The 24,084-nt window shown below is 33.5% G+C and overlaps 1 protein-coding gene across 13 annotated transcripts in view; it reads right to left on the bottom strand.

Annotated features, from left to right (window-relative positions):
- The window catches only part of UTRN (utrophin), a 651,323-nt gene that overhangs the window by 296,950 nt on the left and 330,289 nt on the right, over positions 1 to 24,084 (bottom strand). For 12 of the 13 annotated variants that reach the window (XM_007484681.3, XM_056818903.1, XM_007484684.3 and 9 more), the window contains one exon: positions 14,132 to 14,321. In XM_007484681.3, the coding sequence (XP_007484743.2) occupies positions 14,132 to 14,321 (190 nt within the window). Of the gene's footprint in view, positions 1 to 5,649; positions 7,472 to 14,131; positions 14,322 to 24,084 lie in introns of those variants that run through there. The other variant, XM_007484687.3, reaches the window with a different exon arrangement.

Below are 24,084 nucleotides of genomic sequence, written 5' to 3'. Positions count from 1 at the left end.
GACAACAGTGATGCCTTCAGAGTTTAATTAAATCTAAATGGCTATTTGCACCTGATACACTAAGGAGCCCTTCTCCCTTCAATATTATCCCTTTTCATCTCTGTCATTAAAGTGTTGGGCAGGGGCACAGTGGAGGCCTGGAGTTGGGAAGCCCCAGGTTCAAATCTTATTTCAGAAATTTTCTAGCAGTGTGACCCTGAGCATGTTACTTAAACCCCTTTGTCTAGCCCTTACTGCCCTTCTGCCTTGGGACCAATACAAAGTATTGGCTCTAAGATGGAAAGTTTTAAGAATAAAGTATTGTATCAAAACTGCATCCCCTACCTTTGTGGCTTCTAATCACATTTTCTTCCATTTTCTCCCATTTCATCTCAGATTTCTTGACTTTCACATAGAAGGGCTAGCTTTTTTAAAACCACTGCAAACCAGTGGGTCCCTTTCCTTCCATCACAAGATATTGTGTGTTTGTACACTCTTTGGAATCTGGCCCTCTTGGTTACTATTGGCGGTCCTTCATGCTTAAAGGCAGGTGATGCCATCAAAAGGTGGGGGTCAGGGTATGGTGTTTGGCTATGGCTGATCAGTTCAACAGGAGCTAGGAAAGCCTCCAACACGGCTCAAGCATAACTCATCCTTTAGAACACCTGGAATGGAGATGTCTCTATTTGGATTGTGTGCCTGTCATGTTTCCTTTGTTCTGCTGCAATTCTGCCTTGCTCAGGAATCATAGCTCCTTCTTTGATGCAGGCATATAATCCTGTGTCAGCTATCTGCTATCTCCTCTATCTCATGATCGATTCTAAAGTTCTTCAGAGAGACCTTGAGACTGTCCTTGTGCCACTTCTTCTCACCTCCACTGAAGCATTTGCTTTGTGTGAATTTTTTCAAGGGAGTTTAGATTAATTTTAACTTTCCACAACAAAAAATAATCTTTTAGGTAAATGTGCAATTGGCAATTGGGCTATGTGGTCAGCTCATGGGAGATATGCTCTCTACAGTTGAGTCTGGATGATGGAGATTCAAAGTATACATCCTCTCTGACAAGGAAATTTTTCCCTTTCTCCAAATTATCAACTCCCTCAGAGATGCAGAGCCATTCTCAAATCCTGAATGTCTGAAAAAGTTCATCTCCAGAGAGCCAGAATTTTAATGAAAGTTTAAACCTCTAAGGCCAAAGTGCTTTTACATACATAAAAGCAGGTAAATAAAGCTTGTATTCCTTAAGGAAATGTTAAAAATGAACACTTAATTGAAGGAACCAGGTATTTAATATGGATATTGCTAACATTTTCTTCTTTTGCCTGAAATAGAGAATTTTCTTCATCTGTTTTTAACAGATATTCAGTAGAAGCATTTCTTCTAATACTGTCTACTCTTCTATTAATTTCTGATGCAACTAGGGGAATAGAAAGGGAAGGCGAGCAGGATAAGGGAGGACATAAGCTTGTATATATATATGGCACCTGCTCTTTGCCAAGAAATGTGCTAAGTGCCTTTTTTACAAATATTACCTCATTTGGCTTACTAACAACAGAATGAAAATGTAACTTTTTTTTTTTTAAACCCTTACCTTCCGTCTTGGAGTCAATACTGTGTATTGGCTCCAAGGCAGAAGAGTGGTAAGGGCTAGGCAATGGGGGTCAAGTGACTTGCCCAGGGTCACACAGCTGGGAAGTGTCTGAGGCCAGATTTGAACCTAGGACCTCCCGTCTCTAGGGCTAGCTCTCAATTCACTGAGCTACCCAGCTGCCCCCGAAAATGTAACTTTTTAAAAAGAAAACAACCTATAAGTAAGTTAATAAAGTTTTCAGCTCATGAATTTTACTGGTGAAATATTTTACTAGCAAAATATTTACATAAGCAAAATATGTATACAGACCAAAATACAGCCAAACAAATTACAAAAGGCAGTGTGATGGAATTCAGAATGTACCTTTTAAGTTCATAGTTTCTAAAGTTAAATATAGGTTTTTAATTAAGTTCATAGCAGTACAATTCAACAGGAAAAACATTTTAATGCTATGAAATAATTAAAGCAACAAACCCATCAAATATATACCACAATTCACATTCCCAACAAAGGTCAAAAATAAAACCTCCAATGTGAAGTAATTATTTAAGGCACAAAGAATTATTAAGTTCTTTTTTAATTTTGTATAATCATATCTCCAGAGAAGTTTCATAAGTTCTAGATTCCTGATTAAGTTCTTTATCTTTTATTTTCACAACTATTCAAAGAAATGGAATTTTCTTGGTGTGGAAATATCCTACTACCACAGCAGATTGTAACCTATGTATTAACATAGAGACTTAGAAAGATGCCCAAATTACCCCATGGCCAAACCATTATGATGTGTCAGAATCAGGACAGGAATCCTGATGTATAAAATTCTCTTCCTCATACCACATTACCTTATGAACAATCTCTACAAAACTTTTTTTCTCTGTTTGTTAACAGGCAAAAAGTATAAATTAAGGAGAAAATAACTAGAGGGGTGCATTTATCTCTGTTTTGAAGTTATCAGTAAGTATAAGTACATTCCCTAACCAATCAACAACTCCTTTGCTGATGCCTCCATAACAGAGCACACATGTGTACATATACGCATACACAGAGAAAACTATTAGATCAAAATTTTTAATAGTCTGTACTTGTTAAAATGGATGCGTGACATGACATTGCATGCATCTACTATGTCCTTATTGGTGCTTTTATAATGAATGACCAAAACGCTAAAGTATCTGATGGAAACACTGAAGTTTTAACCTCTATATTGAGGGTGGAGAAGAAAAGTAAAAGAGGTAAAATAAAAAGATAGAATAAGATTAACAAAGACTGGCAAACACTATATTGTCATGCAAATAAGTTAAAATAGCTAATTTTCAAATTTAATTCCTCAACATCCTTTCCTATTCATCTTATTCTGCAAATATAGTTAGCTAATATAAATTGTTTCCACATTTTCATTAGGAAAAGGTTTCAATTTCTTAGGTTATGAGTTTTAATATATAACCTCACAGAAACTAAATTTAAAGGTAGCAAGGAATGGGGCTAGAATAACTCATAGGAGCTACACTCTATAGTCATAAATAAAGCCTTCTGAAGAAAAATTTACACAAATTATTAATATATTTATCCTCTAGCATACATGAAGATTGATCACAAAAGAAATGCAATTAAACTCTGTTATGGATGACAATACAAAAAAATTTCCTATGCTGCAGAAATTTTTTTGCGTCATCACTAAGAAAAATCTTTCAGAGGGGTAACAATGACTAAGCAACTATTAATACTAGCACTTAATGGTATCTCACTGACATCATATGTATTTCAATACATCAAAATCTAAATAAATATACCCAGTTCAGCAAAACGAATATCACACAGGCATCTCCCACTAGGTCATTTTAATTTACAATATTCATGCTTGTTTCCTTTTTGGTTTCTTGTGTCCTTAAACCTAAGCTCTGATATCACTGCCTTAGGTTGACACCTGCTGGAAAATACTGGGATTGTAATATTTCCCATTCTGTTAGCTGCATCAGCAGCTGATTTAACAGTGGTGCAAAAAGTACATGTCAGGAGAAATTCCTGCACAAAGTTACGTAAATGTCAGTTCCAGACTAAAACATCACATTTATTGTAAAAATATTCAAGTTATAAATAAATAAAACTTTCAATAAATCTACGTAAAAAGGAAACCTCTCTTAATGGCTGCTCTATTCCCACTAAAAGTCAGTGACAGTTCGAGGTAAATAAAATTTTCATATTTGGGACCCTTTATTTGTGATCAATAAGATAAATGATTCAAGAAAGCATCACTCTTTTCTTTATGGATACTGCTTCTGACCAATGCTTAACTTGCCAACTTTCATGGCTACACCTATTGGAATCAATCGACAGTCTGAGAGGGGAGACAAATGTTCAATTGTGCAAGTCTGTACAAATGTATCAGCAAAATGACCCAGCTACAAACAAAAAAGGATGCTTTATGTATTCATGCTTCTAATTTCTTAAGGGGGGGAAAAAAGAGCATGAGTGAATGAGCTTTTCTTCTCTATTAACAAAACTGCCTTATTTGCATGAAAAATGCTTTTAGCAGATCAAATTTATTCTGTGAAATGCACTGAAACACACCATACTGAATCAAACAGTTTGGGATTAATGAGAGAGTTAGAGATTCTCCCAGCTGACATTGTTATTAAATCCTATCTAAGAAGCCTTGCTTAACTGATAATGTGAGTGAGAAATATTTCTAAGGCTTCTTTCAAAGAATGGCTCACTTCTTAATCAATCATAAACTGCTACATATCTCCCAAGGAAAACTTTATATAAGGAAAAACCACTTTAGCCAAATTTTAAAGAAAAAAAGAACCAAAAACAATAAGTTTATCATTTATTTGGTTTTCCATCTCACTTTCAAGTACCATATAAACTAGTCGTGACAATAAAGTTATATATTTTTGTATTCTATATTACTTATATTAAGAGAAAATGTAAAAGCCCAGATTTTCATTCTGCTTAACAGGTGTGTTTGGCAAGGGTTCCAAAGCAAGTTTTTAAGAATATGAAATTTGAAAGTAATTTAAGTACAGTTACACTAATATTGAGGAGTGGAAAAAAGGTTTGACACTACTGCTACTGTTATTCTGAAGCAAGCAAAGCATTACAATTTTTAATTGCAAAAAGTCATACGAATATAAATTTCTAAATCATAAATAATAGCTTCACCACAAATAAAAGTATGACAGGGCTAACTTCAGAAGAGATGCAGAAATTCAAACTTATGGTTAAATATATTTTTTAAATGTAGGAAGTGACAAATTTAATTTAGAAAGTTTTAAATAATTTCTCTTTTCCAGGTCAACTTTTCTTCAATGATAAAAACTTGTTTTACTATGAGTTCTTCCCACTCTGTAGAAGTATTCTAAGTGAGAAAGAGGACCACCTGTCAAGGATGTTTATGAGAAACAGAGATAGAGGAAGGAGGAGAGAAAGACCATGCTCAGATATTGATCAAGAGATAGAACTACAAAACATCTGAGATCTTCTTCCAACACTTAAATATTATTATATTTTATGTAAATATTGACAAAAGTATCTTCCTTGTTAGGAAAATGAAGCAACAACAATTCTAAAACTGAGGCAAAAAGGTCTAAGGAGTAATTCTCCATGGTTCTTTAAATGTACTTCTCATTTAAAAAATAATCAATGTGATGATAGAATGGAAGATGTTTTAGGAAAGGGATTGATTTAATATAAAGAGAGTAAAATGACATTTTAGAGTATCTACCTTTTATTTTCCTGAAACTTATACCAGTAGAATATTTGCCCTAAAAAAATGTTGTTTAGAATAAAAAAGTATATTTCAATAAATATCATTTAATTGTATTCTCTGCAAACACTTCAGTAAGAACCTTTGAACAAGATAACCTTTTGTATATTAAAAAATAAAGCATGCATTAAAGTAGTAGCAGTACTTAAAATTCTTAGCCAAAATTTAAATACACAAACAACTCAGCCTAATGAATTTGATCAGACATTTGCAAAGTGCCTCAATGCCATCATTCTCATGATAGTTTTTTAAAGCTCAAAAGCGGTCAGTTAATCAAGACTTCTGAGGTGCTTATTTTCAATCTATCAATTACCTTACAAAGCTTCTGGTACCGAGGAGAGGAAACGGCCATCCTTTGTAAACGATGCAACAAAACCACAACTTTCTGAAGAGATGTTCTCACCACAGCCATCATTTTAAGTTTGCCACACTTCTGAAGACACCTCAGAATTTGCATTATAAATGAAGAGCAATGCTCATTTCCTCCTGGTCACTGGACAAGGATTTGCCAGTTTTCTGAGCATGCTCGTTTCCAGAAATACATTTGAGAGGTATAAGCTGTAGGTTCCCAAGGAGAAGACGGATTATACACCTTCAAGTTCTTCTCAATCTAAAAAGCACGCATAAATGCCAAACAGAAAGCCCCTGACAGATGCTCCCAGCCAGTGTTTGCTCAGCTCAGCACGGGTAGAAAAGGAAGCAAGTTGTTGAGCCAAGTGCTGTCTGTTGCCGTAGAGGAGCGCAGTTGGTAGCCAAGAAGGACATTAAGTGAAACATTAACGCTGCCGAGACAAAGCAGAAGCCCCTTGGGAAGACAGCTCCAACAGATCATAATAGTTCATCTCTCGGAGCTGGTTTATATTAGGAGATGGAAAGGCATTCTCTCCCTCACTCTGGAGAAGGATGTGTTCACTCCCAGACTAAATGCAGCTCTGGCAGAGCACTGTGGAGTGAGTGAATAATAGGCTCTGTTATAAATCTTGAGAGAACAGAGGGATACCTGGCTCTAATGATACCAAGCCATACGTTAAGGGCTAATCAATCACACAGGAACAGTTCTCAAAGCTAGATTATCCACAAAAATAAATAAATAAGCAAACAAATAAATAAATAAATGACTGCAGGGGGCGGGAGGTTGTCTTTGCTTAAGATTGAAGCAGATTTGTCCAATCAGCTATCAAAGATATACATTTCCATACCTGGGAAGTAAAGATATCACTAAATAAAATTTAATTCAAAATTTGCCTAGTTAAAAAGTAGAATGAATAATAGGATATTACAGCTTACTGGCCATTCTAGAAAACTATGATTCCTTTTTCAGAAAGCTATTTTATAGTCTCGAGTTTATTCCCACAGAACTGTTTTTTTTTAAAAATAGGAATAAGATTCCTGGGAACAAAAATAAGCCATAATTATATGATGAGACTTTATGGGATGTTCTAAACTGTCTAAGAGTCATTGATACGTGCACGCTTAAGACAGAGCACACTGCGGTTACAAGTAAAAACTGAAGTATGCTGAGATTTAATTCCCATTTTAAAGATGAGGAAAATAACAATGATTAAATGCCTTGGTCAAAGATCACAGTCAGAAATAGAATCCAGATGCTTCTCATTATCACTGTCATGCTCAAACTAATAACCTGTGTAATATCCCATTTTCATCATACTATGCGATTGTCTTATTTTCCCTTAAAAAGTAAATCAGAAAAGCAGACATTCAAGAAAGGCTAGAGCTTTCTTGTACAGTTCTAAGGAAAAACAAAATTCTTCTTTATAAATCTCAGAAAATTTTTACCTATTTCCTCAGTTCTCAACTGCCTTTACTTTACCATCCTTCAAATATTGAAATATGTTCCTGTAATAAGGTTTTTTTCCCCCTACTGAGTTACCAGCCAATTGTGTATCTTTTGTTTGTTTTTTGCATTCATATATAAGCACACATTCTGAGCCTATACTGCCTCCCTCTGCTCAAAGTGAATATGCCAAACCACTGATTATAGAACTACCAAAATGGAATGTCAATAATCCAACTAAACATCAAATGATAAAATACACACTGGAGTATTACTGGGTGAAGATACTTTAATAAAATCACTTATTCTACTAGCAGTGTAGGCACACATTAGGCCCTGAATGAATGTTTGCTAATCAGCTTATTAAAATCTAAGCTTTATTCTTAAGAGTATATCACCAAAAAAAAAAAAAGACACCAGAATAAAAGTTATATGTGTTAAGGGCCGAGAAAGATTTTATTTGCAAAATGAGATATACTAATGTCTTACACAAATCAAACAGAGAAAATTTTATATAAATTTCAAAAGCAGAGGTCACCAATTTTTGCCAAGAGAAAAATATGAAGTCATAAATTGGGAAAGATAGGAAAATAAACTACAAGTGAACTGAACATAGGCAATAAAAATACTTTATATTATGCAACTATTCCAAATTCAAAAAGCCCAATATGTAGTAAAAAAGGATAAAAAAATACCACTAATAATATCCTTATAATCTTCAGGATATTTATATTGAATAGCAGAAATTTTATTATTTTCAGATTTACTGATGGATATTGTACAGATTATTACTATATAATATTTACAAAAATCACAATAGAGCAAAATTATGAGTTTTAACCTTGTCTACAGTGTGACCATCATACTAGAAAAATCACTAAACAAAAGGATGACCCACCTATGTAGTAGGATACAATGGATTATAGAGTATCAAGACTAAAGTCAAGAAGATTCATCTTCCTGAGTACAATTTTGGCCTCAAATACTTACTAGCTGTGTGACCCTGAGCAAATCATTTAACTCTTTGCCTCAGTTACTCATCTATAAAATGAGTTGGAGAAGGAAAGGGCAAACCACTCCACTATCTTTGCCAAGAAAACTACAAATGGGTTCATGACGAGTCTGACATGACTGAAACAACTCAACAATTATGAAAATAAATGAAAAAATAAATTGGTCAATCAGTGTCATAATTGCTTCAACAAGCCAAGCTGAATATTAACATCTACCTAAAAAAAAAAAGTCTCAAAGAAGGATTGAAATTCCCAGAACTTCATGAAGAAATTTTTTAGATGATAATATATAATGTCATAGCCAAAATTTACAGCTTTTTTCATTCTCTTCTTCGCATCTGAGCAACCTCTTTTATTCTCCATATATTTATTAAATCATGTACCAACCTTGATTCCCACCTCCAAGCCCAACTCCCAAGAGAACCCTTTCCTAACTCTATCAGTACATATATGGGTTTCTTCTGAACTGTGGTTCACTAACTATACCAGTCAAGGAGTATTTCATTATACACAATTATATTTTATCATTTAATTTTTCATGAGTATACATGTCCTCTCCTTCTAGGGAGATGGAGAACAAGATAAAAGTAAAAGAAAAAGCAGTGACCCAGGAGTCAGAGAAGTTCGGTTCTGATCCAACTCTGGTACTTATTTATTTTTAACAATGGGTAAAAAAAAACACCACATCTCTGGGCCATAACTCTTTCACCTATTGAATAAAGATTTCAGACAAGATATCTCCAAGGTTCTCTCTAGCACTAACTAAACATTTTATAATCTTGTCTTTTCTATCTCTGTACCATTCAGTACTTAATGTTCTACAGTGAAAGTAAGCATAACTGAAAGCATGTATCATAGTAATATCAAGGAATACAATACGGAATGACCAGAATTCTGATGAAAGCAATATCCAATCAGAGTTTCAGAAGAGAACTAAAAAGAATTGGACAATTGTCTCATACCTTTATGCCAAAGAAGAAGTGTATGACAAGTGCAAAATGAGGCATGCATTTTCAGACATGGTTTAGAATTAAAATTACAATTAATTTGAATTGCTCAACTATATTTAGTTGTTATAATGCCGGATTCTATTGAGTGAAGGGTGAATCACTAGAAAGTAAGAGTGACATTTTAAAATATGAATTAATAAAACATTTAAAAAGAAAAATTTATCATGAACACAATTAAGTGTTTAAACTTTTATTAAGTAAGTGGAAAAAATTTTAAATTATTTAATGTAGAATAAAGCTATATTTTAAAATATTAGAGGAAATGAACAAATATAAGTTAGTACATAATCTCTTTATACTTTTTGAGGTCTTATTTCTTTTCCCACTTAAATCCTAATCAACAAAAATCAAACTCAAACATATATCCATTTAAAAAGGATATGCTGGGAGCAGCTGGGTAGTTCAGTAGATTGAGAGCCAGGCCTAGAGATGGGAGGTCCTAGGTTCAAATCTGGCCTCAGACACTTCCCAGCTGTGTGACCCTGGGCAAGTCACTTGACCCCCATAGCCTGGCCCTTACCACTCTTCTGCCTTGGAGCCAATACACAGTATTTATTCCAAGATGGAAGGTAAGGGTGTAAAAAAAATTTTTTTTTTAAAAAGGATATGCTTCTGCTACCAATCTATCACTAAGATATCACTTGAATTATTAAGCCACCTCAGACAGTCTCATAGTGAGGCAATGAAACAAATGTTTCTCAAAATTAAATACATGGCCTACAAAAGAATGAAGCATCCTTCCAGAAATGAAATTAACAACAACCCTGCTTTACTCTATTTCTCCCAAGATACATACCAACAAAGGAAAAATGTCCACTTACTCTTCACATATTTCTATCACAGCCATAAATCAAGCTATCTTAAGACCGAAATTATCTTAACCAGTGAACAAGCTACAGAATCAATTTAATTCTGTGCACTAAACACAAAATATTTGGGACTCCTTATGCCTGAATACAAATTATGCACATAAAAACAAACTCCAACATTGATTTAATTTGATTTCAATTTATTTCCTTTTAAAGGAAATTTCCCAAAATATCTACTTCAAATGTTTGCTTACTTAATAGGAAAATTAACTGATCCACAAATGCAAAAGAAATAAAAAAGTTCTCATGAGACATGTAAATAAGTAAAAGTAGTTTGTATTTTCCTAACAATGCCTCACAAAATGATATGAAATGGAGCAAAGAAAATCCTTAAAATAAAGCAAAAGGGGGAAATATTTTATAATACATTAAATGAAAAAGAAGAAAAATGACACATATTGAAATTTGAAATGGAACAATCTCTGGCTTTCTCTTTCGGTGACTAAATACAATATAACCTCTAACCCATTGTTTGTTTTCTGTAGTCACCCCAAAGGCATGGAGGCCCACCAACATAGTACCAGAAGTGTTCCCTACCCCACCTAATACCTTTTCTTTCATTGTCACTTTTCATCTTAACTTTTTTTTGTGGGGTTAGGGGGCTACAGAAGCCAAAGGAAGGCGCAAGGGAGATAACACATATAAAGGGGGTCAACAGATATTGACTTATATCTGTGGTTTTAGCAATCCATGGCTGTCTTAGAATGTATCCCTCACAGATATGGGAGCCCTACGGCATGGTTTTCAATGATTTTAAATAAGTATTGTACTTTTTGGAGTTTTAAAGGTTGTTAATAAAAATACAAATAAAGTATATGTGTAAATTTATGCCTAATGAGAATTCTTTTATTTTAGTCTACAACCTATATTCTAGCTCACTTTCTGAAAAAGTCCTGACATTAGCATGCTACTCCTCCATTTTTCCCACCAGAAAAAAATGACATTTACCAACCTCCTCTCATCTCCCCCTACATAATTAAGAACATTCTTTAAAGACTTTGAATGATTATGTGTCATTGTAAGAAAATGTTCCCTGACATAAGAACAGAAGAGGGAATAGTTAAACTCTTTAAATATAAAACATTACCAGTATCTAACATTTTTCTTAAAAACTTTTTTGGGATTTAATCACAAATTATTACTGTTTCAAATATATTCTTCTAGATCTCTCTTTAGCCCTGAATGTAAGATTGAGTACTAACCAATGATTACAGGTTAATCTCCTACACGTATTAGAGTCTTTCAAAATATATAAATGCCAAGATATGTCCAATAAAGTAAAAATTAAAAGGGCATGTTGCTTTAATGTGAATAATACAAAAACGGAGATTGTGCATCTAAATATTAAAATGACAAGTTGCATAACCCAGGATAAACTAGCCCAAATCTCAATTCTTTATACTACATCTGTACACAAAAATTATCAATTACATGTGTACAGGGTATTAAAACTAATGATCTCATAGGGAAAAGGGAGGAAGAAGGAGGTACAACGCAAATATGTAAATGTCCTGGACTATCTATCTACTGAGATTTATTTAAAACATAATACACTGTTTTAAAAAATAAGGGATGGAAAATTATTTAAATATTAAAGCAATCTGCACAACTTCTTGAGGCTAAGAGTCAAGTAAACTGGACCCTCTTTAAAGAAAGAATTATCCTAGGGAATAAACAATGTAATATAACATAGCCTCATGATGTAATGAGGTGCTATCTGAAGAATAAAAATAATTATAATCTTTTGACGATCCAAGGATAGAGAAATAGTAAAAGGACACAAAAAAATTTCAAATGAAGAAATGCAAACCAAAATATCAACAAATAAATAAAAAAGTCTAAATCAGCATGAATTAGTTACAACAGTCAACATTAAAGTGTCCCTTTGTATTTTTTTTTTAAGTCACAGATTGTAAAAAATGAAAAAATTTAATTCTGGAGGGACTATGGGAAGGCTGGCATACCAATGACATTTTTATTAAAGTTGAAGACCCAGCCAAATACTTATAAAGGAATGAGAAGCTAACCCAGAAAACTGAATGATTACTAAACTTTAACCCAAAATATGATATAAATCCCAAGAATATTTTAGACAGAGGGAAAGTCCTCTACACATACAAAATATTCATATCAGCAATTTTTAGGGTAGCAAATGACCAAAAATGAAGGGCTTTTTATTTATTCAGAAATGCCTGAACAAAATGTAGGATTGCAAAGTAAATGAAATATTATGGTATAATAAGAAAAGTTAATTATTAAATATTCAGAAAAAACTGATTTGGATAAACTAATGTTGAATATTGTAAGCAGAACTGAGGTAAATAACACTAAAATTATCCATACTCATAGCAATACAATGACTTTTATTTTTTGCTCTGTAGGATTAATGGTGAACAATACTGTCCTTTTTGAAGATGATATTCAAAAGGGGAGGACCAAGAAATGCAATATCACATGGCAGCTTCATTAGTTTGCATTGTTGAACTCCATCAATAAAAGTACAAAGGATGTATTCTAAGTGACTCTATATATTTGGAATATCTGGAGATATGTACATGTAGCCTTTTTTTCTGCTAAAAGGACCTTAGTAACTGTTTTCTTTACTTTTGTATTATTAGCACTTAAGACAGATCCTGGTGATTAATTAATGCTTACTGGTTGATATGAGGCAAGGAAGAGTATTCATGACAGTTTTTAACTGAAAATTTTTTTAAATTTAAATTAATATTCCAGAATGGATAGAGATTAGAAGAAAATAAAAGATTCCATCTCTGCCTCTGAAGAAACACAGAAACTATGTCTGAAATAATACTGTAAAACTGATTTTATAAGTGCCAAAAAGGAAAAGAAATCTGAAGCAATCTGAGGCCACTACATGTGAATACGGAGAAATTCTGAAGTAATGAGTTTTTAAGTGGAGATTTATGAATTAATAAGGAAGTAAAAGGAACATAGAAAAAATGGCACAAGCCAAGATTTTATGGAAATAAAAAAAAAGCATGTTTAGAATGACAGGTCATAGTTTTAACAAATATATCACAAAATGTTCCTATCCCAAAATATTTTGCTATGCAACATCATCTCATCTAGGAAGAAAAACAAAATATACAACAACCTCTACCTATAAACATCAACATAGTAGTCAAGTGAATATTAAACAGTTAATTGTTTAAGAAACTCTTTTAAGTCTGGTACTAGATATTGCATAGTGAACATGATGAGTGCTTTTCTACTGTCCCTGTTTATGATTCATAATGCAATATAAACTTGGGCAAGATACTATACTTTGGTACTGTAGTCTTTCATTTGCTCTCTGCAAGAAATCTAAAAATGGAAAATTGTAAATTCTGAGGTTCTTTCTGAAGGTAGCTAGGTGGGTCAGAGTGGAGTCAAAAGGAGCCCAAGTTTAAATCTGGCCTCAGACATTTACTGCCTATGTGACCATGGGCAAGTCTTAAACTTAATCCTGCTTTCCTCAGTTTCTACAAAACTGGCATCTAGAAAAGGAAATGGTAAACCACTCCAGTTCTTTGTTAAGATAACCTTGACCACTCTTCTGCCTTGGAACCAAAATATAAGCAAAAGGAAAAGGAAAATTGGGGAAGAAGAGATGACTAGATCAAGAATTCTTAACCAGTCTTATCTTGGACCTCCCCCAATGGCAGCCTTTGGACAACCTTCACAGGGTAGTGTTTTTAAATGAATAAAATACAAAGAGGGGAAATATGAAGGAAACCAACTTTAAATCAAAATATTAAAAATCAAAAAACACACTCAAAGGCCACAGGTTAAGAAATTCAGGACTAGATGATCTTTAAGGACATTTGGAAGTCTAAATATTCTAAACAGTAGAGGAAAAATATGTCAGTGAAATGAAAAAATCTACAAAGAGGGTTGCATATAACAATAAAGAAACTAGAGAAATACACATAATGAGATGGGCGCATGATTATCACAGAAACAAAATTATTAACGAATTTATAACAGAAAAAGATTCACTGCCTTCTATATCGATTCCTCCTCCTCCTAACAGGAATAATGTCCTGGGGATGCATTACAACAGAAAGTTCCAGAGAAGAATCAATGCTCTGGTTTCCCAGTCACTCACCTGAATCTGTTTTCTGAGCTCCTTGACCAAACCAGCATCCTGGAGAGCATTCTCCCGCTGAGCTGCATCTGCGAGCACATTCACTGTGGTTTCTGCCTCTGGCATCCACTTGAGGAAGCTCTCCAGATCCTTGAGGGAAGCCTGCACAGTCCTCAGCTCAGCCTCCAAGGCATTCTGTCGGTCACGAAGGCTGCAAACAACAACAGGACCAGCAAATTTTAAATAACTCTCCTTAGGATATCCCACGGTATGTAGATTGATAAATAAAAATTTAGCAGATAACCTGAGAAGAAAGATTCATTTCTATAAATTACCAAAAGTAGCTTTGAAATCTAAGCCTCTGGATGCTCTGCATCCTTTCTTCTGACAGATGGTACAGTGGATCAAGTGTGCTGGCTCTGGAGTCAAAAAGCTTTCATTTCACTTCAGACATTTAATAGCAACATGATCCTGGGCAAGTCACTTAATTTTTGTTTGCTGCACTTTCCTCAATGCTAAAATGGTCATATAGAAGAACACCTACTTCACAAGGTTGTTTTGACCATGTAGTACAGGAACTAGGCACTATTATAAATGCTTACTTAGCTTCTATTCTCTCACTTCTAAGAAGACCAATAAGAATTTTATATTTGCACAAATACATACTAATTTCTTAAATCCATGAAAATTCAAATTACAAAATGACTCCTATCACAATTTGAATTCTCATTCTTATTTGGGGAATAAAATTTCTTGTTTGTACAGATTCCAAAAGGGCACTTGAATGGAAAGAGCAAGTAATTTAGTCATTTAATATCCTTTCTCTAAATATCCAAGCAAAATAAAATTATATAAAGGGCAAATTTTATGTTTTCTCAATATTTCAGATAAATAAACTTCATCTCCTAAAATGGTTAAATAGTAACTTGAGAAGTTGTCAGCTCAACCAAATCTCTACAAACTGGTCATTAAAGATACACCCAAAATTGTTCATTTAAATGCAGAATTACATATTAGCTATTCCAAGAAGGTCCTACTTGTGAAGGTAGTACTTACACATTTTATTTTTTCATCAGCAATTAACACAAGATCTGGTAAATAGTTGATGTTTAATAAAAGGTGGTTGACTAAAGTCTAAAGATTTTTCAATATATATTCCATTACCATACCAGTACAAGGCCCTTATTTCTTTGAATCAGGCAACAATAGCATCCAAAATGTATTCCCTGAATGAAGGTTATCCCTGTTAAATTCATTCTAAACACCACCACAAAATTTAATCTCACCAAAATGCAAATTTCATCAAGTTTCATTCTCTGCTCTAAAAAATCCAATAGTTTCCGAATCCCTACATGAAAATTTCCAAGATAATTACTCCTATAAAAGCAAAACCCAGTGCAAACTTTATTGCCCAATATTGTCTAACATTAAGTTTTTAGCCCCACCAAATTATTGGCTATTCCCAGAACAAATTTTATGTTCAACTCTCTGTTTTTGTTCACATAGTTTTCCCCTACATAGAACGTACCTTATTGCAAACATTCACACATATACACCCATCCTATCGGGCTACCTAAATTCTACTTGTTAAGAGCAAATAAATTTCAACTAAAGGGGAGTCCACTGATTAGGGAATGACTAATAAAATTGTGAGATATGGACGTAATGGAACATAATTGAGCCATAAGAAATGAGAAACATAAAAAATTTATAAAGTTGTATGAGCTGATGCAAGTAAAGCAAGCTCAAAAATAGTACACATAATGACCAAAATAAAGGAACTAGAAAGAACAGTTTTTTAAAACTTGTATACTGGGATTATTCTGATGAAGGCTGATTTCAGATAGAGGAAGAAATGAACCTCCATCCTTTTCTTGTAGAGCTAAGGGGAACTATCAGTGTCAAATGATACATCTACTCTCAGAGAGAGTTTACCTTATTAATTATTTTTACACAATTTTTGTTACTTTTATGTTTCAAGGAAAGAGTCATAATGGTTATAGAAAAGAGGGAATGTATATCTGGAAATGACAAAATTATTAAAAATTAAAATTTTCAATGATTTTTTAAATGCACCCCATTTCGTAAAGTTAATTTCCCTGTTAACCTCTTCAAGGAAGTTTTCATATAACATTCTAGCACCTACTACCCCAAAAGAATAATAACACATCTTTTGTCCATGACATTGTAGTACTGGTAAACTGTCCTAACTTGGGTCATGTACTATCTTGTATTTTTGTGAGCACCTTATTCTTTTTAACATTAACACTGGTACTAAACTTCATGTGTGCATGTGTGTCTGTTTGTATATGTGTCTAATCTCCATCTCTGACCTCATTGTGTGACCCTGAGAAAGTCACTTAGACTCAACTGCCTAGCCCTTACTGTTCTATTGCCTTGGAATCAATACTTAGTATTAATTCTAAGACAGAAGGTAAAGATTTTTTTAAAAAATTACAAAAATAATCTCACTGAGGTTGCTGATTAGAGTGGACATTCTTAATATTTATATGGTCATTTCCTTTTTATATCACATTTGTTTACAAACTTACATATCTAATATTCTAGATAATCATATGAAGAGTGGAACATAAAGTTCTAAAACATAATTGCTAAGACCTCATAATAAAATAAACAAGCATAGTAATACCATTAAATGAATTAAATAATTTTTAAAATACCATTCTAAGTTATTAATAGTATACTTTGTAGACCAAGAGAAAAAGAAAAAAAGATATATGACATTGAAATTTCTTGACTTCTATCAATAAGATCTAGAAAACTATATAATAGAGAGGGAAAGAGATACAAATTCTTAATAGTTCATTCAAAATAAAAACTGAGATATATGGGAAAAATAAGGGAAAAAACTCAGAGGTATGGTCCAAATTCTCAGCAGGGACTACACTAATATTACATTTCTGCCCAGGCTCCAACTAATTCAAAACAGTTTTGTATCATTATTGTAAATCAATATACCTTTGATTTTAAAGTAACAGTAAAGATTTTTGTTTTACAGATTGATTCTGTGAACAACTTTCCTGAAATAACCAAGTTAATTAAATAAAAGTAATCTACATTTTTATTTCATATAAATAAAAGTTCATGTTTCCTTTATGTATGAAAATGAGTAAATTGCCACTGCAGGAGCTGAAATATTTCCATCTCTATTCACTACATTTATTATAATTTGTTTTTAAGAAAAAATGCTTGTTATCTAACATAGCAGATTGGAAAAATAAAACCTGGTTTTAAATCTGACCTTTGCCAATGACTAAATGTTATTTTAAGCAAGTCATTTAAACATTGTTTACTTTGATTTCTCCATATCTAAAATAGAAACCCGAAGTAAACTAGACAGTGATTTAGAAAGAAGGTAAATTTAGGAAGAGTTAATTAGTAAAAATAAAAATTTAATTCACTCAGCAGTGAACCTGTTCTCTCAAATTATCTATCAGAACTAACTGAAATTGAAATTGATAATAATCTTCCCAAAAAGACAAAATAAATTTAGGGATTATATAGCTAAAATGCAATATATTAAAGAAAACCAGAATGTTCAAATGTATGCCATTCAGTTTTTAAAGGTTCCTGTCCATCTAAAAAGAAAATATTGCCTTCTCTTATGGAAAATCTTAAAAAAAAGAATAGGGGCTCAACAAGCCTCAATGTGAATCAATCTTGTGACAGGGAACACACAAAGGAAGGAGGGGAGAGAAGGGAAGAGAAAGGAAATAGAATGAGTGTTTATAAAGTGCCTACCATGAGCCAAGCTCTATACTAAGCACTTTACAAATATGATCATGTTGATCATGTAACCCAGGAACATAGAAAGTTTGTTTTTTTTTTAATTTTGTCTTTAATATTATCAACAGATAATTACAGATGATTACAGAAAAATAATCACTACAGATCAGAAAAATAATACTGGAGTAACAATAAATGAAAACAACAAACAATACATAATGAGATTTCTGGGTTTGTAGTGCAACAAATTAAAAAAAAAACATGAATGGGGTGCAACCATGTGTTTGTTTCTAATCAGTATGAAGACTGGTTTAAGAAGACATATATATGCTGCCTTAGACAGGAAGAAAAAGGGCTAAAACAGGAAATCTTGGTAAAATATTGAACTTGCCCAGACCATAGAACATCTCATGTCAGGCAGTGTACACCTTGGGGCAAGTAACTTATACTTTTTTTGCCAAAGTTTTCTTATTTGTGCAAACAAGAAGGGGTGGGAAGCAGGGTACTGGACTAAATCATCTCTGAGCTACTCTGGAGAGCTATATAATGATCCAATAACATGTAGTATTTTTTCCTTCTTCCTTTGTTTTGGAATGATTAAAATTAACTCTTCCCTGATTGTGAAGATTAAAAATTTAATCCCTACCTATTTTTAGATTTAATCTCCAAAAAAGTGTAAATACCCTACTTAAAAGTTGAGTATGGAGATCTGCCCATTTTTAGATTTGATCACCAAAGTTGCAAACACCCCAATTCACAGTTGAGTGTGGGAGGTCTGTGACCCTCATGTGTGATAGTGGGTGACAAATCAGAATCGATTGACAGCCTCCTGGGCAGTCCTAGAGTATAACTTCAACTGTGATTGATAGACATAGAATTAGGAGAAGGCACAGGAAGTGACACAAGAGAAAAATGTCTTTAAAAGGGAGTTACAACTTCCTGAATGGAGTTCTACTGGCAGTTCTTCATTCTTTAAAGTGGAGGCTTGTGAAGAAATTGATGACTGGACCTGAGACCCTATTTCCTGGTGAGGTAGTTCTACAATCTCTTCCTTTGAACTGACACATATTGAGTGAAAAGCTGAATCTTAGCTGATGGATTTTCTGAAAAAAAAACTAACCTCAGAAGAAACTTACCTCATCCTTCCTCTGATTTTCTTATTTCACTCTTTCTACATTTTGTAAATAAATTGTAAATAAATCTCTTTGGAATAAATTAAATTCCTGGTGACCACACTCTTAAATAATCCAGTTCAACCCTTTTAAAATTAACCGCTTCCCCCCTTACAGTTTCTTTCAGGAAGGGGGTTAGGAAGTTGGAGTACAGATCTGTAACCTTGAGGATGACCAGACCAAAGTCTTGAAATTTAAATATGTTTAACACTCTACTTAATTAAGATTTTTAATAATGCCAGTGATTTCTCTGGTATAAAAAACTACTAGTGAAGAAACCCTCTTTACAAATGCAAACCACAAATTGCTCCACAAGGTACTGTCTTACATTAAAGAAGCAAAAAGCCTGGATCAGGGTCACCTGGACAGTACATGCTATCAGATGTGGGACTTAAAATCTTGTCATACTACTGAATATAAGTCTCTCTCCATGACACCAATGCTGACTGCCCAACTACTCTAATTTAGAGGGGGATGTACAATATAGCTAGGTACGGTTATCAAGTGGGTGATATGTCTTGAAAACATTATGTCTTATAGAAAGAAAAAAATATATATATACATGCAAACATACTTTGAAGGAGAGTGGGGAAGGTAGTAGTGAGTCAGAAGTAGTATGCCTCATTTGATAACTACTACCTTCTTTTCTTTACTTTTTTGATAACCAAGATGGATTCTACTTATAAAACAATGGGGTTACTGCCAAAGTATATTACATATTATATTACAAGGCAGACTGTCACTGACTCAAACGATATCTGGCAATGTCTCCAGAAATATAGGATGAAAACAAGAATGGTTCATGTCAGTACCTTTAAAATTTAAGAATTAGCATTTTCAAGGTAAAGTGCAAGATTATATAATGAAAAATAAAAACAAATTTGCTACTTTGTAGCTTTATAGTATGTTAAAACTATCAAAAACCAAGAGATATGGAAATTTAATTTATTTTCATTTTTTTAATATTTCCCTTCTCAGATCTGAAAAATGTGAAGGGGAAAACATTAAAAATAGAAACAATGATATGAAAATAAACAACACTTTTTAAAAGAAAAGCATTGGAGAAGATGAATCAAATAAATTGACCCAGAAATCTATACCTTAGCATAGGAGCTCAAACAGAATTGCTAACAGCTTTCTGTGGTTTTTGACTTAATATTAGAGGCAAAATGAAATAAGGTTTAAAGTACAAGAGGAACTGCATTCAATTCTTGTCTCATATATATGATTACTGTGTGAACCTGGGCAAGTCACTTACCTAAACTCTGTGCTTTAGATTCCCCATATATAAATTTGGATAAGATGACCTCGGAAATCCCTTACAATTTTCCATAATCTTAATATTCACTAACATGAGTAAAATAATTACTGTCCCAATAATTTTTAGAGATCCAGTATCAAGCTTGTTTATTGTCAAGCCAGAAAAGGCCCTCCCAAAGGATAAACAACTGGCCATAATTTAAGGAACAGTTAAAATTTGAAAAGATATAAATACTGAGGCATAAACTTCCATGTATTCTATTCTGTAAGGTTCCTAATCATTAGTACAGGAACTAACTAGAAAAATTTGTATAGAACATTAGTATAGGAACTAACTAGAACATTCCCCAAATGGTGTCACAGAGTTTGAAACTATTGAAAATGACTGAATAACAACAACATATACTGACATTGACTGATTATTAGGATGAAATCACTTCAATGATCCAAAATAACTTTGATTGTATAGCATGGATTTTGACTCTTCCAAGGCAGATTATAACCCTTTCGTTACCCAGTAGATAGTTTCACATTCATTGGCAGTCCCCAAAAGTATGTTCATTACTCAGTGATGCACCTTTATTCAGTTAGGCTGGTTCTTGGAAAATTGATACAGTTGGATGCTGACAGCATACTCAGAAACTTTCTCTTCTGTAGGGCTGCCAGAAAAATCTCTGTTGGCATAGCCTTTGAGTATAAAGAGTCATTATCAGGCCTGCATGAGTCATTAAAACAGGGATTTAATAAAGATATGTGCATGGCCATGAAAACCTGATCTGACCCCATTTCATCTGATTTCTGGAAGTAAAGCAGGGTTAACTTGTCAGGAGCCAGAATATAAGTCTTTTTTGTATCATATCCTCCTATTTCTCTAAAAGTTTAATAAATATATACTTCAATATTCAATTTTCAGCTGATTAAATTTCACAAATGGTCTTTCTTGGAGAGTGTTTTGTTTTGTTGGTTTGTCCCACATTATAATTTGCAAAGAACTCCAAGTGAAGAAGGTCTTGCTACTAATGAGCATCAACAATTGTTTTAGAGATGGACTAAGGTGCTGAAATGTTAAGTGACATGCCCAAAGCCAGCATATGTCTGAGGAATGACAAGAACTGAAAAATTCCTGAGTCTGAAGGCTGCTTTTTATACATTATATCACGCAGCATCTCTTTGAGAGCAAATATAGCCCCCCAAAAAAATAACTATGGAGCATAACTTAATGATGAGCCTCTCCAAATTAAGGTAGCCTAATCCTCATAAAGCAAACACATGATTCATTACTACTCTCACTTTCTATGTCCTTCTGACCTGCCAAGGACCATCCAAATGGAAACTCAACTAGTAAAGATTTTAAGAACACAAGATCATCTTTTATACCACTCTAAGTCATCAGAGAAGAACTCTGTTGGAGATTATAAATGAAGAGCTCAAGAAAAAGAGAAATAGGCCACTGTCACCAGACAATTCATTTGTATGCAACTGCATTTTAGCTAATGACTTCCTAATGCATTTCTGCTTCCTATCATATAATAACTAATAAGGCAGAAAACAAAAAAATGTGTAATCATATACACATACACATATATATATAAATATGTATGTATAAAAAAATCCAACAAATGCACTTACCTAATGACTAAAGAGCAATGGTCAACATACTCTTGGAAGTTAAAGATAGTATTATATAAACTAAAATTATGTAGCTCTAAAGAAAGTATTTCATGATTTAATTTCAAAATTAATATTTAAACTGCTTTACACTTAACCTTCTACATCACTCTGTAAAGATGAACAAAATAGCAGAGGCATTGCAAGGAAAATATTTAACATTGCTAAAATGAACAATGAGAAATGTGACCAATGAATTTAAGTCAAGGATACAAAGTATACATTACAAAAATAAATAATCTGTAGAGTTTTAATCTATAATTCTTAATCACTTTTCTCCAGTGGGGACCACTATGCGTTATTTATGGCTGTCTGTTTTCTTATAATATCTCAAAACTATTTAGAACTCTTGTTAACAATAGAAGAACTAAACCTATTATCCAGGAGAAGATGGGACAGTTTAAGACAAATTTAATTATGAAATTGTTTTGGGGTAATTATTCTGAAGAAATATTCTGATACTCTTTCATTCAAGGTCCTTCAATGTCTGAGAATATAGAGAGTTATGATAAAATATGGAATCAAGATCCTTAAGAAAGCAAAAAAGAGCCTAGAGGAAAATATGCCTGCAAAGATATTTCACAAAATTCTGGATCATTCAAATAATCAAATTAATAGACAGTTTAGGAAGACAGAATACATTTAAGAAAAGATTGTATGCCAAAGAGTTTTAAAATATTTTAGAGGTTAAATGGGAAAACTCTCAACTACCTAAAATCTCATATAACCAGAAATGATACTCCAAGCATTTAAGATTCCTAAGGATTACAAGGAAGTCTATGGATATTTTTTCAAACATAAAAGGGAAGGGATGTGAGGTAGCAGGAAAGGCAGGGAAGGCTAATGAGGAAAAAGAAAGGAGGAAGGGAGGAAATAAAGGAGAGAGAGAGAGAGAGAGAGAGAGAGAGAGAGAGAGAGAGAGAGAGAGAGAGAGAGAGAGAGAGAGAGGGCATATCTATTAAAAAAGAGTTCTCACATCTGCCTCCAGAAAGCAATAGAACCTTAAAAATCTACCATATGCCTTTTTTTAAAATAAGTACAAGTTTTTCAAAGATTGCTCATGAGAAAGTAGTTTTCAGCATTATTAGCAGCTGAAACTGTGAGTGTTGTGCTCCTCCCTGCTATGACAGATGAAAGATTACCTTTGAGTATAATCCATTTTTAATTGCCTACTCCAGCTAACCCAACTATTGCTGTAGGCAGTCTTAAAATATTTACAAAGCAAAGAGGGGAAAAAATTAGAGGTCTTAAATAAAGCAGGTCATGTACTTACTCCCAAGTGATCAATTTTTCAAGTTTGATTTTTTTCCCCTTTTAGATTACAACTCATCTGGTGTCATGTGGGAAAGAAATACTGAAGTAACATATTTGTTTGCTAAGAAGCGCATTCTGCCATTCTCTTTTCTCTGCGTCACGGGTTCCAGCTCACATGTCCAAGCTCGTTGCCATATCCAATAGGCATAACATCAAAGTAGACCTTTCCTTCAGTGAGTCACAGAAATCTTAATATTATACACTTATTTCTTCTAAAAATCACTTATGAAACATAGCATTTGTCCTTGATTTCTTTCTTGCACACCCAATCTCTTTGCAAGATAGCATGTCAATCAAGTTCAAACCTTTCAATGTGCCCTCGGACTCTGGGTAGGTAGGTGGCATAGTGGATAGAGTGCCAGGCTTGGAGTCAGAAAGACTCATCCCAGGGAGTTCAAATCTGGGCTCAGGGATTTACTGCCTATGTGACCCTAGAGAAGTCGCTTATCTGCATTTGCCATAGTTATTCATCTGTAACATGAACTGCGAAAGGAAATAGTAAACCACTCAAGTGTCTGCCAAGAAAACCCCAAAGGGATTTGAGAAGAGTTGGACATGAACAAAAAACAACTCAATAGCAACAAAAACTCTTATGTACAGAATCTCTACAGAAATTAGCTTCGTTTTAGCTTTTTTTTTCCCTCTTAAATAAAACATCATCCATCAGACTAAATACTATTAGTTTCAAGGCAGAAGAGTGGTAAGGGCTAGGCAATGGGGGTTAAGTAGCTTGCCCAGGGTCACACAGCTAGGAAGTATCCAAGGTAAGATTTGAACCTGAACCTCCAATCTCTATCTAAACCTGGCTCTCGA

This window comes from Monodelphis domestica, chromosome 2 (assembly GCF_027887165.1).
Source record: "Monodelphis domestica isolate mMonDom1 chromosome 2, mMonDom1.pri, whole genome shotgun sequence".
In the NCBI taxonomy this organism is placed as follows: domain Eukaryota; kingdom Metazoa; phylum Chordata; class Mammalia; order Didelphimorphia; family Didelphidae; genus Monodelphis; species Monodelphis domestica.
This window is presented reverse-complemented; position numbering and strand designations above follow the sequence as displayed.